The 18631-nt window shown below is 42.9% G+C and overlaps 1 protein-coding gene across 5 annotated transcripts in view; it reads left to right on the top strand.

The window, feature by feature from the left end:
- The window catches only part of SYNJ1 (synaptojanin 1), a 100848-nt gene that overhangs the window by 16638 nt on the left and 65579 nt on the right, over positions 1 to 18631 (top strand). For 4 of the 5 annotated variants that reach the window (XM_047795562.1, XM_047795545.1, XM_047795536.1 and 1 more), the window contains exons 3-6: positions 9759 to 9845; positions 11509 to 11776; positions 16462 to 16687; positions 17506 to 17589. In XM_047795562.1, coding sequence (XP_047651518.1) covers positions 9759 to 9845; positions 11509 to 11776; positions 16462 to 16687; positions 17506 to 17589 — 665 coding nt within the window. The remainder of the gene's footprint in view (positions 1 to 9758; positions 9846 to 11508; positions 11777 to 16461; positions 16688 to 17505; positions 17590 to 18631) is intronic. The other variant, XM_047795571.1, reaches the window with a different exon arrangement.

Below are 18631 nucleotides of genomic sequence, written 5' to 3'. Positions count from 1 at the left end.
TATAAAAGCCCTGGTGCCAGTTGAACTTTTGACTCGTTGGAGGAAAATATCTCTCGGATCACTTAGAATTCCAGTGGCCACACCAACTGGCCAGAGTTATCTTGTCCTCTCTTCTCTCTGAACTTATCCTGGACACCAAAGATGTTGTCAGAATAAGTTTTATCTGGGAAAGTATCAAACATCCATCAAAGAAGAGAAAGTGGTGTCATTGATTCCCGAGTGTCTGTCAGCCAGCCTCAGCCGTTATCATGGACACTTGTGCTTATTTATATCCTAATCCAGGTCTCCCCCGCCTCCATGTTTATTTTGAAGTAAACCCTGGACATCATTTAGTTTCACCCACAAATATTTTATGAGAATAAACATTTATGGCACGTATTTTACTTTGCTTTATTTATCTTTTAATTTTTTTTTTTTTCTTTTTTAGGCCCATACCTGCAGCATGTGAAAGTTTCAGGCTAGGGGTCAAATCAGAGCTGCAGCTGCCGACCACAGCCACAGCCATAACAACACTGGATCTGAGCCTCATCTGAGACCTACATACACCACAACTCACGGCAGTGCTGGATCCTTAACCCCCAAGCGAGGCCAGGCATTGAACCTGCATCCTCATGAATACTAGTCGGGTTCACTTTTGCTAAGCCACAATGGGAATTCCCTATTTTACTTCGCTTTAAATCCTTTTCCCTGACCAGTTATTCTTATTCATATATTCACCAGAAGCAGAATCAGAGGGCCTTCAGATGATCAATTCTAATGATACGAGGATATGTTTAAAAATATAACAATCATTATAGATTTATGCTTAAGGTATATAACCCTGTGCCTGTTGGCTTTAGATTCAAGACTAAGATTTAAAGCATGAATGACAAATAGTGTTGAATGTGACATGGGAAGAAAAGTTTTTCCTTTGAAAACGAGGAGGGAGTTTGGTACCATTGGTGCCTGGGTGTCAGAGCAGTAGCTTCAGAAGCCGGGCTCTGCCTTACTGTCTGTGCTCAACAGGCGAGGGAAGGAGGTGCGGCCCTCCTTACCTTAGCTGAACTGCTCAAGATCTTGATTGGCTCAGAATTACTCCCAAAGCAATAACCTTCTTGGCCATTCATACCTGCTCGTGGCTAGAAATCAATCACTTGTAAAAAGAAGGGTGTACTTCTCCTAGCATTTTTTTTTTCTGTGAAGTTTAACTTTAGTATTATACTCTACATTAAAAATAATTTTTTGTCTTATAAAATAAAGACAGGAGTTTAGAGACTACTGAAAAATATAAATCATAAAATAAAATCCCTCATAACAGAGATAACCACTGTCAACATCCTGTTTCCTCTCGCCTTTTCTCATGTGGACACCATGAAAACAGCTTCCCTCATTACTTTGAAGTGTCAGGCTTTTTAAAAAAAATTCATTTTATTGAAGTATAGTTGATTTACCATGTTTTGTGTTACTTTTTGCCATACAGCAAAGTGATTCACGTGTACATATGTATTCTTTGTCATATTCTTTTCCATTACGGTTTATTATAAGATGTTGAATAGTTCCCAGTGCTTGGCCGTAGGACCTTGCTGTCCTAGCATTTTGTTTGTTTAGCAACAACAACATGAAAAGGAAGGGGGAAAACCAGCTGTCTTACAACAAGCAGTCTGTCCTCCTCATTGAAAGCACAGTGGGTCAGTTGAAAGACAGCCCTAGCTAGAGAATGAGTGGCCTGAATTTCCGTATCATCGCCACGGTTCCTGAGCTTTTATTTCTGCCCATTCTTTCGCTTTGTTTTCCCCTGAGCTCCCCACACCCCCGCCCGTTTTATGCACTCCCTCAGCTTAAACCCTGGCCCTAAGCCTCCAACAGCACCCACCTTCCCATCCCTACCTTCCTGCCTTCATGCCCCACCCCAGACATCACATTTATAAATTTCCAGACATCACTCTGAGGAATTGTCCAACTTCAATAATGAGGGCATTCAAGTATTATCAATGGTAAGATAAAATGTTTATCTTTTTTTTTACATGTTATTTTAAAACTAACAGAACACTCCCTTTTGTGCCAAAACCTCTCAATTTGTTTATATCTGTTAGATAAATACTTAATCAACAGCTGCAGTGTTCAGAGTCTCTCTGTTAGATGGTATTGTATTGACATACAAAGAAATTAGACCTAGTTTCTATGGCTAGTGGTAGCGCAGTGTCTGTGGTATAAAATAGAGAGAAGGAAGAGATTTCCTTCCAGCCAGAGTAATCAGAGAAACTCTCAGGAAGAAAGCAATGTTTTTTGGTTAGGTATTGAAAGGGGGGTAATACTTGGAAGCACAAAGATGGCTAACGAGTATTTGTGATGGAAAGAAGGTTGTGAACCGAGAGAGAGAGAGAGAGAGAGAGAGAGAGAGAGAGAGAGAGAGAGAGAGAGAGAGAGAGAGAGAGAGAGAGAGAGAGAGAGAGAGAGAGAGAGAGAGAGAGAGAGAGAGAGGGAGAGAGAAGGGGAGAACCTGGAGCCTGCAGGAGGAGAACACGGTACTCATTTTGGCTGAAGCCTCGGATTGGAGGGGAGGGTGTTGTTGGGAGAGAAGGAAAGATGGAGAGGGATTGAGTAGAGTCGTTGCAAATACTGTGTTTTATCTAAAAGTTATACAGGTTAAAGTATTTGGCGTTCTTATTTTAAATCATCTCTTTAGAGTTGGAAGATTCTCAAACCATTTTCTCGAATGAAATTACCAGAGAAATGGGACAGTAATTTAATTAGGTCCTTCCTAATTGCATCCTCTATTTCTCTGTATTTATGGAATTTCATCAAAGAAGGGAAGCTTAATGGCATTTAGAGATAAAAGCCTCTTAGCTGAGGAATATGCACATGTATTTTTATTTTATTTATTTTTTAATTTTTTTGTCTTTTGTGTTTTTTGGGCCCCACCCACAGCACATGGAAGTTCTCAGGCTAGGGGTCGAATCGGAGCTGTATCCGCCAGCCTACACCACAGCCACAGCAACGTGGGATCCACATTGCACCTGCGACCCACACCACAGTTCCCAGCAATGCCGGATCCTTAACCCACTGAGCAAGGCCAGGGATCAATCCTGCGTCCTTATGGATACTAGTTGGGTTCACTAACCACTGAACCATGACAGGAACTCCCGCGCATGTATTTTTAAAAGTTGTTTTTGCTGGTTACATCAATATTTTTTATTTTTAAATAATTTCAAACGTACAGAAATGTTGACGTTCAATACAGAAGAATCTTTTTCCCAAATTATTTGAGTACTAAGTTGCTGACATAATACCTTGTCACCCCCAAATGCTTTTATTACATATTTCCTAGAAAGAGACTTCCCTGTGTAACTACAATGTAACCATCAAAAAGCAAACACTGGCACCTTACTGCTGTCTAACCCTCAGGCTCCATTTAAGTTCATCAGTTGTGGCAACCACGTCTTTCATAACAAAACCACGTAGTTGAATTTGGTACCTTTTGTTTAGTTATCACGTCTCTTTCGTCTCCTTAAGTGTGGAGGAAGTTTCTCAGTCTTCAATGTTCATGACCTTAAAACTTTTGAAGATGAAGGCTGGTTGTTTCAAGAATGGCCTTCACTCTGGGTTTGTGAAGGACAAAGGGTTGGTGGTTCCTCTTGCTCAGCCTCAGGTTGTATATCTTGACAGGAATAACACAGAAGCGCAGCCATGCTCTTTTCCTGGTACCTTGTCAGTGGATGCCGTTTTGACTTGTTCCATTACTTTCGGTGTTCACTCTGGTTACTTGGGGTGGTGTCAGTCCAGTGCCTGATTGGCTCTTTTTTCCTTCATAATTAATAAATGTTTGGGGATTTGAGACTATGCCTGATCCCATTTCCCTTCAAGCTTTCAATTTATAGGTTTATTCCGTGATAATCTGTTAACTTCTATGATTTATTTTAATGTTCAAATTGTCCCAGATTACGCCGCCAGAAGGAAGCCCCATTAAGCTGGCTTCTGCATGTTTGTGACATGCCTCCGTTATTCTCTGAAGACTCCTTTACTTCTTGGCACGAAAAATATTAATGTTCTAAGCTCATTTTGTCCCTGCCCTTCCCCTGGAATCAGCCATTTCTCCAAGGAGTCCTAGTTCCGATAGGGGACAATGGGGTGAGCAGGCAAGTTCTGGGCGCTCCTGGACGTACTGTTTATTATTGGAGTCTTGCTGATCACAGGGCCTGTCAAGAGCGTGTAAGGATGTATGTATGTGCGTACGAGGTGGACCACCCATTCATATTTCTGTCAGTCTGTCTCTCTGTCGAGAAAACTGTGAGTTCACACCGGTAAATCCAATTCCAATCACACTGCAGTGGCCTTTCTAAATTTTCTCTTTTTCTGTATTTGCACTTCCCAGAAGTTCCCATTGTGCCTCAGCAGGCTAAGAACCTGACTAGTATCCATGAGGATGCGGGTTCAATCCCTGGCCTGGCTCCGTGGGTTCAGGATCCAGTGTTGCCGAAAGCTGAGGTGTAGGTCGCAGATGCAGCTCAGATCAGATGTTGCCTTGACTATGGTGTAGGCAGGCAGTTGCAGCTCTGATTCAACCCCTAGCCTGGGAACTTCCATATGTTTCAGGTTCAACTGTAAAAAGAAAAAAAAAAGTGCAGTAGGAGTTCTCCTCCGGCTCAGCAGGCTAAGGGTCCAGCGTTGTCACTACAGCAGCTCCGGTTGATGCTGTGGTTCGATCCTTGGCCAGAGAACTTTAGCGTGCTGTGAGTGGAGCCAAACAAAACAAAACAAACAAGAAACATATTTGCACTTGCCTTCTCTGACAGTGAGGGATCTGCTTCCATCATCCTGGACCATTTCTCCTGTGTGGAACCACTCTTCTGTTGCCTCTGCAGCGTCCCCACCCCATGGGTGCCTTCCTCACCCCGCTGAGGCTCCAGCACTCTGCCCCGGGCTTCTCTCCAGTGCACCCAGCCCTCCCCATCCTTCTCAAGCTCCAACCCCCCAGTCCAGGCCGCTCCCACCATCCTTGGGTGGACACCACCCTCCGCACTCCACGCAGACCTCAGTACCTCCTGCCAGGCTGCCCCTCCTCCTCTTTGCCCACCTCTGGCTTCAACTCCATGAAAAGACCATCCTTCTAACTCTGCGGGGACTCCCACAGCCTACCAAGGACCTCCTGCCACTCTTCCCCAAACCTTCGAAGCATCAATGGAAAAATAGTTAAACAACCACAATCCTTTAGGTTAAAACTATTTAAGAAGGAAACAGTTGGCTTTCTTTTATGAAATTGGAAATGTCTAGAGTTTAAAGTTCAGACGATCCTGCTGTGTAGCATTGAGAACTATGTCTAGATACTTACATCGCAACACAGCAATGGGAGGAAAGATTTTACATGCAAGTGTAACTTGGTCCCCGTGCTGTCCAATGGAAAAAAATAAATAAAATAAAAATAAATAAAAAAATAAAGTTCATACGGCTCTGAAATTGCCTCCTCCAGTTCATAAATTGGAACATAAATTGCAGAATGCCTCCTGAGTGCCAGGCTCTGAGCTAGGCCACTGGGGACAGGGCGGTGAACTAGACAAAGGCCCCTCCCTCCTGAAGCTGCATTTTCTGACTCAGAAGTTTTTTTGGCTTTTTTTTGACTCTTTCCTTTACTAGGGCTGCTCCCACGGCACATGGAGGTTCCCAGGCTAGGGGTCTAATCGGAGCTGTAGCTGCCAGCCTACGCCAGAGCCACAGCAACGCAGGATCCGAGCCGCGTCTGCGACCTACACCACAGCTCACGGCAACGCGGGATCCTTAACCCACTGAGCAAGGCCAGGGACCGAACCCGCAACCTCATGGTTCCTAGTCAGATTCATTAACCAGACTCAGAAGTTTTAAGCTCAGACAAGTTAGTAACAAATTAGCAACTGTTCTACCATGTTTCCTCTGGTCAAGTGGAAAGAGTAGTAATTCTACTCATGGAGTGGTTGTGAAAATTGAATAATGCATGAAAAATACCTGGCCCTTTATTAACTAAGTTAGCTACTGTCTTAATCACCATAGAAACAATATACAAGGACTTCAGCTGAAACAGTATTCATTGCTCTAAAAAAATTCATTTTAAAATTTTATTTAATATATTGAGAAGAAACCAGAAAGTTCCTGGCAGGGAAAATGACATCTCATCTATTCTTTGAATCCTTTTTTTCATTCTGTTAGCATATTTTTACCTATGAATATGCAGTTTACTTTAAATGGTGTGTGTCCCACTTCCTGAGTCTCAGAATATAATACAAAAGCACAGATAACTAAGCAGCATGACATTTGCATGTTTGAATCAGGTGACAGTCTAATAATTGGGTCTTCCCTGGGCCTGAGAGACATGACAGATTCATATATTTGGAGCACAGTTAGTGAAAAGGTAATTATTATACATTGTTAGAAGAGAGAACATTTTGTTGCATGGTAATTTAAGTTATAAAATGACTTTCTTTTTTCTAAGGGAAGGTGATAACTTGCTATTAAAAATTTATTTTCTTTTTAACTCTTCCTAGCCGCTAGGTATTTGAACCCAAATGATGGCTGCTAAAACTGACAGATATATCTAGTAATTCTGTGTTGTTCTATGAGTGATGCCACTTGAAATGCATGTAGCATATAACCTGTAAAGCCCTGGAAGCCTTGCCGTCTATCTTATTATAAGCCTCTCTAAGGTTTGCTTTTGTGTATGCGTGGTAGTCACATGGAAGTTCCTGGGCTAGGGTTCGAATCAGAGCTGCATCTGAGGCCTAAGTCACAGCCATATAATGCCAGATCCGAGCTGCATCTTTCACCTATGCCGCAGCCTGTGCCAATGCCGGGTCCTTAACTCACTGAGCGAGGCCAGGGATCAAACTTGTATCCTCATGGACACTATGTCAGGTTCTTAACTCACTGAGCCACAATGGAAACTCCATGTATGATCCTCTTAATGAGACAGTATTTAGGGAAAGGGATTCTTGTTTTACTTTATAAAATATAATGAAAATTTATATTGTGATGTTTTCTATCTGTGTTCCTTTTTGTTGAATAGCAGTAACTGCTCTGCAAATATATAGTGTAATAATAATAATAGAAACTCTAGGAATGGAGAATGAAATTCAAATCCCATAACTTTGGAGTTCCCGCTGTGGTGCAAAGGGATCAGCAGCGTCTCTGGAGCGTTGAGATACAGGTTTGATCCCCTGTCTGACACAGTGGGTTAAAGGATCCAGCTGTAGCTGTGGCATAGGTCAGAACTGCGGCTTGGATCCTATCCCTGGCCCGGGAACTCCATATGCTACAGGGTGGCCAAGAAAAGAAAAAGGAAAAGAAATCCCATAACTTTAGTGGCATGGTGAAATCTTCCTCACTCCCTAACCTCATACTGGGTAGTATGATAAAGACAAAGGCCCACCCTGATAATGAACCTGCTAGAGAACTGTGACAGTATCAGCTAATTGAGCAATCAAGCCATTTCTTCTTAGCCTGTGCTGCCAGCTGGCAGATCACAGCTCATCCGAAGGTGGAATAACTACCTTCTAGATGCTTTGAAAAGAGGTGAGGCAGGTCTCTAGAAGCCTGGAGAAGAGCTTCAAGACGGAGGAAAAGAGCCGTCATGCAAAGTCCTGTGGGAGATTAGGCAAAGCAGTAGACTGAGAAGATAGTCCTTTCGTTGGCAATAAAGTTCAACAGAGAAGCCATAAAAATCTGCTTACGCACTTTTCTAATGTGGAACATACGAGCATTGTCAAAATATACTGTACTTCTATATCAGAATCTAATTCGTTCGAATACTTATTAGAATTTATAACATGCTAGAGCTCACGTCCAGACCACAGAGGAATGAGGGAGGGGAAAAGGGACAAGGGCGGGAGCTAAGGGGTAAAGAAGGACTGAACCAGTCAGCGGGGAGCCGGGGTGTGGGTGTGGATAAGGGGAGGCCGTAGAGAAGGAAAGAACTGGAAGGGAAAGGACACAGCGAGAAGGAGGCTCCTGTGTTTCTGGATTCATAGACCTTAGAACATAGTATTTCTAATTGTCCACTGAGATACCAGCTGCGGTTTATGTGTCTTTGCTTCTGTGTGCATTTTTTTTTTTTTGTCTTTTTGCCATTTCTTGGGCCGCTCCCGCGGCATATGGAGGTTCCCAGGCTAGGGGTCGAATCGGAGCTGTAGCCACCGGCCTACACCAGAGCCACAGCAACGCAGGATCCGAGCCGCGTCTGTGACCTACACCACAGCTCACAGCAACGCCGGACCCTTAACCCACTGAGCAAGGGCAGGGACCGAACCCTCAACCTCATGGTTCCTAGTCGGATTCCTTAACCACTGCGCCACGACGGGAACTCCCCTTTTTTTTTTTTTTTTTTTTTAATCACACCTGCAGCATGTGGACATTCCCCAGCCAGGGACTGAAGTCGCTGCGGTGACAAAACCAGATCCTTAACCTGCTTCATCTCCAGGCACCTTCCATGTCTGGTTTTTAAGAAGTGTATTTGCTAAGACCTAGAAAGGTTTTTTTTCCTTTAAAGCTTCAGGATTTTTTTTTTTTTTTTCCTCAATAGAACCACCGCAACCAGAGCGGGCTGCCCTAGAGAAGTTATCCCATGGGTTAAATTCGTTAGCAGATAATAGTAACTTTATAGCCAAAGAAAGAAATCCAGATAAAGGCCAGGCTGGCAATTTCCCATTCCTGTGCTAGACTCCATGGTCAAATCTTGCCATTAGCTTTTGTTATTTAAACGTTAGTGGCTTTCTGTGGGTCAAGCACTGTTCCAAGTGTCAGGGATAAAGGATGACTAGGATGGAGTCCCTGCCTTTAAGGAGCCGGCTGGCTAGTGGGAAAGAAAAGTGATGAGTAGATTTTGAATGTTTTGGCAACACGAAGAGGGAGCTCTCTGAAAGAACCGTGCCTGGAGGAGTCAAGAAAGGTTTCCAGAAAATGACTTTATTGTGCCTGTGTTTTTATAAGGTCAATAGAATTTTTTTCCAAGAGGCAAAGGTTGGGGAGACTCTTGCAGGCAGAAAGCCAGATTGTTGTGCGAAGGTACTGAAGTGGAAAAAGAGCAGGTTTGGGTAATAGTGGGAATTTAATGTGATTGGAGCATAGGATGCATGGAGTGGGAGGGAGAGGGAAGTGATGAAAAATGAAGCAGAAAGGGTATATTGAGGAAGAGTCGGAATATTCCTTGTTACGGAGTTGGGTGTTGTCCTATGAGGTTATCATAACACAGTGTGTTCCCGATATTAAGAGTAGGTAGACAGATCAGTGGGATGTTCTTAAAGATAGTAGTTAGATCATTAGGAGAGAATGGATTAGTGAATAGATGGTGCTGGAATAACCGATTGATTCTTTACAAAAAATATTAAGTGACTGATTTGAAAAAATATTTGATGCAATATATATATTAAAGTCAGATTTATTTATTTATTTATTTATTTATTTTCTTTTCTAGGGCCGCACCCGTGGCATATGGAGGTCCCCAGGCCAGGGGTCGAATCAGAGCTGTAGCCACCGGCCTACACCACAGCCACAGCAACACAGAATCCTAGCCACGTCTTCGACCTACACCACAGCTCAGGTCACGGCAATGCCAGATCCCTGAGCAAGGCCAGGGATCAAACCCGCAACCTCATGGTTCCCAGTCGGATTCGTTAACCACTGAGCCACAGTGGGAACTCCTAAAGTCAGATTTAGACTTCTGCATTTTTAGTTGAAACTCTGGCAGCATGGCCAAATGGAATCTGATGTTTCAGGTCCCTTTTCTCACCCTAAAAATTTTTTTTTTCTTTTTTTTGTAGCATCAGCAGAAAAAGAGGCAATCAAGGGTACATATTCCAAAGTTCTCGATGCATATGGACTTTTAGGTGTTTTACGATTAAATCTTGGTAAGTATTCAATATAGTTGATCGATTTTTTTTCATTTCCGTTTTTGTAATTGTAAGGATTTGAGAGAGACTATCTCTTTGAGACTCCATATTTGAGCTAGAAGTATGGTAACATCTTTTAAACCTTAATTAAGCTAATCTTGAGATAATGTTTGTTGCCTGTAAAAGGCATGCCCTTGTGATTTGAAGTTTCCAGAGACGGCATCCTATTCGAACACTTTAAGAGATGGGCATCTGTTGTCAAAGAGAAAACCAGGGCATTGCCCTTTTTCTTTGCTTTAGAGCATTTAGGAAAAGATGTCCTAGTGGGAACCACACACTGATCTTCGTGGTTTATGGTGGAAAGGACATCTGTTGTGTATTCTAAAGGTCTCACCTTGAGCCTCTTCCTGCCACTTAGTGTCACCATGAGCTGTGCAGTAACTTTTGTGATTACCAGTTTGATTCTCTAATGGTGTGACTCGAAGTGTGGCCCGTGGACTGGTTACGTCCCAGGAACTGTTTGGTTATTGGTCTGGGTGAGGTAAGAAGCTGGCACCACCGTGCAGATCAATACAGGGCTTCCTTCATTGATAAAGTCTTAGCCATGGAGCAAAAAGAGAAGTGAGCTAAACTGAATGGTGAACCGAAGTGATTTCTATTCTGAAACAGGTACCTTTTCTCATTATGAATTGGTAACTGTGAACTGCTTCGTGTACCATACTTCGAGGAGCTCTGGCTTATCAATGGAGACCTGCCGTTTGTTATAACTGCCGAGTGCTTAGCTAGTACTGTCTGGGTAATCCTCACAGTCCAGTGTGATTTGTTTTAATCTTATTTTATAAGGGAGGATATCTCAGGTTAGTTATGTTAAGTCAGTGAACTTGGCCTGGATAATTAAGTTGTGGAGGAGCCAAGATTCAAGGGCACTTCTGCCTGCGTCAAAGCCCACGCCCAAAGTACACCTGCTAATTCTGCCTTCATACACATAGGATTTTTGTCAAAAAGAGATGAAAATATCCCTATGCATTTTTATAAGCCAAATTGCATTATAAATTGTTACCAAGGACTTTTTGCTGATATGTCAGTAGCAGCAGCAGCAGCAGCTCACATTTACATACCATGTATATACCTTTTCTTTTCCCCCCACCCCTACCCACACCCCCACCCCCGCTTTTTAGGGCTACACCTGCAGCATATGGAAGTTCCCAGGCTAGGGGCCAAATCAAAGCTGCAGCTGCCAGCCTATGCCAGAGCTTTTTTTGTTTTGTTTTTTTAAATATCATTTTTTCAAACTTACTGTAACAAAGAACTCTCACATTATTCACTATCTTATCTGAACTTCTTAACAGTTGTAAAGGAACAGTAGGGAATTTAACACAGACTTTTAAAAGATTTGATAAATCTTGTGTACCCTTAGATTGAGTAGGGAAACAATTTCCTAAACGTGAGATTATTCTGTGAATCTTTAAATGCTTCATTATATTAAATACATTTAAACCAGGATTTTTTTTTCAACTTTTGCTAAAATCTAGCTGTCCACTTAAATATGTCCATGATAAGTGTAAAATAATCACAATGTCAGATTTTAATAGATGGAGACACAAGAAGAAAACCGGAAAAAGCTCTGATGGCCTGAAAAATATGGAGGCCTCTCATCTGCTTAAATCTTTGGTTTTTGCAGGTGATACTATGTTACATTATCTGGTCCTAGTCACTGGATGTATGTCTGTTGGAAAAATTCAAGAATCTGAAGTTTTCCGAGTTACTTCCACTGAATTTATTTCACTACGCGTTGACTCTTCAGATGAGGATCGCATTTCAGAAGTGCGAAAAGTGCTGAATTCAGGAAACTTCTATTTTGCATGGTCTGCATCTGGAACCAGTTTGGATCTGAGTCTTAATGCCCATCGTAGCATGCAGGAACACACAACTGATAATAGATTTTTCTGGTGAGTTCGTATGACATTTTTCCCCTCGTGATCATGTGCTGTTCAGTCGGTGGTGTTGGGGGCCTAGCAGATTTAACAGCTATTTGTAGAGATAGCAGCGGTGGGCTTTGCTGGTTGAACACCCCACTCTTTGCTGCTGCAGGATCCTCAGCAGAGTAGAGCAGGCATCCACTGGCATTTTATTGAAGTTGTCATGTCATGTGAAACCCATTTAGTCTCCCTAATGTAGACTAACCTTCTGTTCAGTCCCTTTATTTAAAAGGTTTATAAAGGTTAGGAATGTGGAGTTCCCATTGTGGGGCAGCAGAAACGAATCTGACTAGTATCCATGAGGATGCGGGTTTGATCCCTGGCCTTGCTCAGTGGGTCGGGGGTCTGGCATTGCTGTGAGCTGTGGTGTAGGTTCCAGACTCAGCTTGGATCCCAAGTTTCTGTGGCTGTGGTGTAGGTTGGCAGCTGCAGCTCGTTTGACCCCTAGCCTGGGAACTTCAGTATGCTGTGGGTGTGGCCCTAAAAAGCAGACGAAAGAAAAGAAAAAAGCAGAAAAAGAAAAAGAAAGATAGGAATGGATTAATCGTAATAGAATTGTATGACTCCTACTTACTATTCTTAGTTTTGAGGTCTGGTCTCCAGCAGCATTGCCTTTCCAAACCCACATTCCCTTATTATCTTTAATTTCAAGGTTTTAAGTAAATGATCTTGATTCAAGAGCAACAGACTGTGAGGAAATTATACACTGGGATGAAGTTTAGTGCTGTAATAAAAAAGACTTAAGTACGTAACTGACCCATTTGGTGCTTAGGCATAGATGTGCTGTGTTGGAAGCACGCACTGATGGGGAGCAGCACCTGTGGGACTGAAATTAGTATTGCTTTGTCGGTGCAGACCAGATTTCTAGTACAGTCACTCTTTTGTCCCTAGTCAGTGTTGATAGTGACTTTTTTCCCTTAACACAATGGACAAACTGTATTTCCTTTGTTTACCTACGTTATAAGGCCAAAGTCCGAGCGTCTCTGCTCTCGGCGGCGGCCCTCAGTAGTTCAGATGCAGGGTGTTCCCTCCTGTATACTTTCCCTCCCTCCCCCTTTTACCATCTGCCCATATGGTCCTGGAGAAGGCCCTGGGTGTCAGAAGGTTCACAGTCAACAGCGTGAGGACAGGAAACTGACTTTAGAGCAACAGCGTGGGTGCTTCGTAGCTCACATAGCCATGGCTCGGCCCAGAGGAATGGCATGGGGGAGCAGAGAGGGCAGAGTGAGAAAGGGCTCTGGAGCACTGTGGTCAGAGACCGGGGCCAAGGGGTGGGAGGTGCGGGCTAGCGGAAGAAGGGGTAGGGCCGGAAGGTCTGCAAGGCACATGAGTGCACAGGGTCCTATCAGCTGATGTCACCCGTAGACTTTTTTTTTTTTTTGTCTTTTGCCTTTTCTAGGGCCGCTCCTGCGGCACATGGGGTTTCCCAGGCTAGAGGTCTAATCGGAGCTATAGCCGCCGGCCTACGCCAGAGCCACAGCAATGCGGGATCCAAGCCGCGTCTTCGACCTACGCCACAGCTCACGGCAATGCCAGATCCTTAACCCATTGAGTGAGGCCAGAGATTGAACCCGCAACCCCATGGCTCCCAGTCGGATTCATTAACCACTGCTCACGACGGGAACTCCCCATAGACTTTTCTGATGGAAGTTTCTAAAAAAGGTCACGGTGTTGCAGCTGGGCTTAGGGCAGCTGTCTTTACCTTCATTTCCCCTCCTCGTTCTTACCCCAGATATTTTAGATTGAGAGAGAAAAGTTTTCTGGACAGAATGAGAGGTCCATGCAGGATGTAATAGCTAAATGGTCAGCAGTCCAGAACGTCACTAGGCTTAATCAGTGGGAGAAATTCATTTATCTTTTCATTCAGTTGTGGGTAGAGGTGGGGCCAAAATTTTTTCTTTTTTTTCCCCTGCCCATGGCATGTGGAAGTTCTCAGGTCAGAGATTGAACCCGCGCCATAGCAGCGACCTGAGCCGCTGCAGTGACAACACCGAATCCTTAACCTACTGCACTACAAGGGAACTCTGAGGTAGGGGCAAATTTAGGTAACAGATGGAGGGGGTTTTTCCAGAAGGTGGCAGGTTCAGCAAAGCAGAGGCTGAAACACCAAAGCTGAGTCTTGCTCCTTTGACAGTTTCTACAGTTTTGCTAAGGCTTGGATTCTGGAGCTTCATTTTGCATAGAAAATCAAAAGCTTTTAGAATTCATTCTGTATATCCTTGCAGTTAAGTAGAAATATTTTCCAGGACATAGCCAAGTCAGGCGTTTTTTTTGTTTGTTTGTTTGTTTTGTTTTTTGTCTTTTGTCTTTTATCTTATTAGGGCCGCACCTGCGGCATATGGAAGTTCCAGGCTAAGGGTCTAATTGGAGCTGTAGCCACTGGCCTATGCCACAGCCACAGCAACAGCAACATGGGATCCAAGCCATGTCTGCAAGCTACACCACAGAGAGGCCAGGGATCAAACCCGCAACCTCATGGTTCCTAATTGGATTTGTTTCCGCTGTGCCCTGACGGGAACTCCCCAAGTCAGTTTTGTAGCCAGAGAGTAGCAAATACCTGTCACAACAAAACCGGGCACTCTTACTCCATTGGAGATTTGAGGCTGCTGCCAGAGTTGTGTGTGAGTTTTCTTCTCTTTTCTTTTTTTTGCTTCTTAGGGCTGCACCTGAGGCATACGGAAGTTCCCAGGCTGGGGGTTGAATCAGAGCCAATCTGTGACCTATGACACTGCTCATGGCCACGCCGGATCCTTAACCCCCTGAGGGAGGCCAGGGATTGAACCCACATCCTCATGGATACTAGTCAGGTTTTGTAACCCACTGAGCCACAACAGGAACTCCGTGTGTACATTTCAATAGAATTAAAACAGCAGCACATTGACTGCATAGAAAAATGAGAACTGACAGCAGAGAGGGAAGCTCTGCCTGAACAAATGCATGGATCCCACTTCTATTTAAGTTGGGGACAAGTCTCTCATACCTCTCTCAGGACATGGGCCTCGGCTGCGGTGTCTGGATGAACTGGGTCACAATCAGCTTGAACTCTGCCTCAGATCAGTGTAGATAATAGTGAAGTGTGGATGCTTAAGTCGTTATTTTTAAGTTAATAATGGTCATTGGATTTAACGTTATTCTGGTAGTAATTCTCCTACTCATTTACAGTCCAGTGTGCTTTCCAGAGAGGATGGGAGGCGCTGGGATTGTGGCGGGTTTACCAGGACTGCACTCGGCCACCCCTGCTTTCTCTCTCCTGCGGCCTCTGGCCTGAGGAGAAAGGGACTACTGCACTAGCAGTGTTGCTGTATATTCCTTTTTTTTTTTGGTCTTTATGGCGTTTTAGGGCGGCATCCGCGGCATATAAAGGTTCCCAGGCTAGGGGTCCAATAGGAGCTACAGCCGCTGGACTATACCACAGCCACAGCAACGCAGGATTCAAGCTATGTCTGCAGCCTACACCACAGCTCACGGCAATGCCGGATCCTTAACCCACTGAGCGAGGCCAGGGATGGAACCTGAGTCTTCATGGACGCTTGTCGGGTTCACTAAAAATTGAATCATAATGGGAACTCCTTATTCTTTTTTTTTTTTTTTTTTTGGCTGCAAGTGACATGAGGAAGTTCCCAGGCCAGGGGTTGAACCCAAGCCTCAGCAGTAACCTGAGCCACAGCAGTGACAATGCTGAGTCCTTAACTGCTAGGCTACCAGGGAACTCCTGTGTTTCTGTGTATTCTTAATATTAATGACCCTAAGGCTTCAAGAAAATGCCGTTACATTGTTTTTGTACCTTTAAGACAGCAAAATAGTGCAAAGCACTTAAGAGAGATTTCCACTTAAATCGGTAGCATTTTCAAACTCATGAAAACCAAGCTTTAATACTACAGAAATTTCACTTCCATAAGGCACCTTGTTACCCAAAAGTACCAGACAGAACAGTAGATTCCCCTGGGTGGTGGATTGGTTAGGGGCTTCACGTGTGTGCTTTGAGGACCAAGGTTCCAGCAGAGCCCGTGAGCAGTCAGCAGAATGAAAAGATTGCCCCTATCCTTGCTTTAGCCATGGCAGCTCTGCTTTGATCTATTTTATAACCTAGCCTTGGGAACCTCCATATGCCATGAGTGCAGCCCTAGAAAAGACAAAATAAATAAATGAATTAATTGAGAACATAACAGAAATGGGGCACAGATTCTAAAAACACAAAATGTATGCTGCTGTTCATGTCCAAGGGTCTCATTGTATAGCCCTATCTTCCAATCCCTGGCCTAGTAAACATCAGTGAATTGATTTATTTTAATTTCTTTATTTTTTGTATGTTTTTTAGGGCCAAACCTGTGGCATATGGAGGTTCCCAAGGCTAGGGGTCAAGTCAGAGCTGTAGCAGCAGGTCTACCCCACAGCCACAGCATCGCCAGATCCAAGCTGCATCTGTAACCTACACCACAGCTCACGGCAACGCCGGATCCTTAACCCACTGAGCGAGGCCAGGGATCGAACCCGTGTCCTCATGGATACTAGTTGGTTTCATTACCACTGAGCCAAGATGGGAACTCCCTCGGTGCCTTTTAATGTGAATGTTCCAGGAGCACTCACTGTTTTAAAACTGATGCCGTATTAGCCAGTGCGCATTACGCTAACACAGCTATTTCTTTTTCTGTTAGGAATCAGTCTTTGCACTTGCATCTCAAGCACTATGGTGTGAATTGTGATGACTGGTTATTACGCCTCATGTGTGGGGGAGTAGAAATCAGAACAATTTATGCTGCTCACAAACAGGCCAAGGCTTGCCTCATTTCCAGACTAAGCTGTGAACGTGCTGGGACCAGGTTCAATGTCCGGGGAACAAATGATGATGGTCACGTCGCTAATTTCGTAGAAACTGAGCAGGTAGATTGTGTTTACATTGCTGACTTCATGTGTTAGAGGGGAGATACAGAAAATAATAAAACAGGTGTTTATGTGATTCAGAACTCACTTCATTTTATGGTTGTTCTTGGCTACTCCCTAGCCTTAAGAACGGCTGAAATAAACTTATTTAGCTAATTCGAGTAAGTAAAATTTTTTACTCATCAGCGTGACATTTGTTGTCAGTGGCATATGTTTTAGTACTGAATTTAAAATTCTCAATTATAGAGCTAGACGACCTAAGAAAAGTGGGGGGTTTTGGTGAAATTAATTCAAATCAAACTCTGAAAGGTAGTACATTAAAAGTTATAATATTTTTGGCTATGAAACTATGTAGTTGTAAATTCAAGCCATGCCCCAAGTCCAACTCAGATCATCAATTTAGTTTTTGACTGTAAACCACCTATACTTTAATCAAAAATAAATAAAACTTAATGAACTGGCAAAAAAACAAGCTAGTTTTTGAAAACTATAAAAAGCTAAAGAAAACAACTAAGTGAATCATAAAGGTGTATGCATAAAATGTCAAAATTCAAAAGGAATTCCTTTTTAAAAGTTGTAATTCTTATGCTTATATTTTCACTGGTTTCTTGGTGAATGTATGTAAAAGAAACATCACTAGTTGAAAAAAAATCCAACTTATTTAGTGGCCTATTTTGGATATTTTGTTAGGGCAATTTGTATGTGAGAGGTTGGTCATAAGATGTAACTAGCGTACACTGGATCTTAGCACCTTTGTCTTCAGATGTAGAGGCAGCAACTTTGTGGAAATATATTTTATACATTATATTCCTCTGCAGGTTGTGTACTTAGATGACTCTGTTTCTTCCTTCATACAAATCCGGGGATCTGTCCCCTTGTTCTGGGAGCAACCAGGGCTGCAGGTACGTGTTTTGACATTCAGTTATTTTTTTCCTTTTGAGAACTTTCCGTATTTCCTAAACTTGAGGATAGTTTATTAGTCATTGGATAGTCCTGTTACTCGAGCTAATAATATTAGCTAGATTCATAAATGAGGATCCAATTACAGAGTTCCTGGAATGGCCTAGTCATTTTTTTTTTTTTCCTTTAATGTTCTTTCAGACACCCCTGGGAACTCAGTACCTACGTTTAATATTAAATGTTGATGTTTTCATGGCACATTGATTTTCAAAGTGTTCGTAAATTTACTGTCTCAGTATCTTAGTAGATAGCAATTTAGTCTCTGTAGGCAGAAAAATGTAGTAGTTAAAGCTTATGAAAGCTGACCTCTCGGTTTGAATCCTTATCCCTCTTACTAGCTGTGACCTTGGGCAAGTGATTTAACCCCTCTGTGTCTCTGCTTTCTTATCTGTAATATGGGAATAATATTAGGAGTTTCCACTTCTTAGGGTTCATTAAGGATGAAATGAGAAGTACTTAGACCAGTAACTGGTGCACACAGTCAGCATTATGGAAGGATTAGCTTTTGTTATTAAGAATATATCTGGAACCTCCCTACACTGTTGGCGGAAATGTAAATTGGTACAACCCCTATGGAAAACAGTATGGAGGTACCTCAGAAAACTAAATACAGAACTACCATATGATCCAGCAGTCCCACTCCTGGGTATATATTGGGACAAAACTTTCATTGAAAAAGTTACATGCACCCCTATGTTCATTTTAGCAGTATTCACAGTAGCCAAGACGTGGAAACAACATAAATGTCCATTGACAGATGAATGGACTAACAAGATGTTACATATGCACAATGTACATACACACTACTCAGCCATAAAAAAGAACAAAATAATGCCATTTGCAGCAACATGGATGGACCTAGAGATTCTCATATTAAGTGAAGTAACTCAAAAGAGAAAGACAAATACCATACAATTTCACTTATACGTGGAATCTAAAATATGGCACAAATGAACCTATCTACAGAAAAGAAACAAACTCATG

This window comes from Phacochoerus africanus, chromosome 1 (genome assembly GCF_016906955.1).
Source record: "Phacochoerus africanus isolate WHEZ1 chromosome 1, ROS_Pafr_v1, whole genome shotgun sequence".
Classification (NCBI taxonomy): domain Eukaryota; kingdom Metazoa; phylum Chordata; class Mammalia; order Artiodactyla; family Suidae; genus Phacochoerus; species Phacochoerus africanus.
This window is presented reverse-complemented; position numbering and strand designations above follow the sequence as displayed.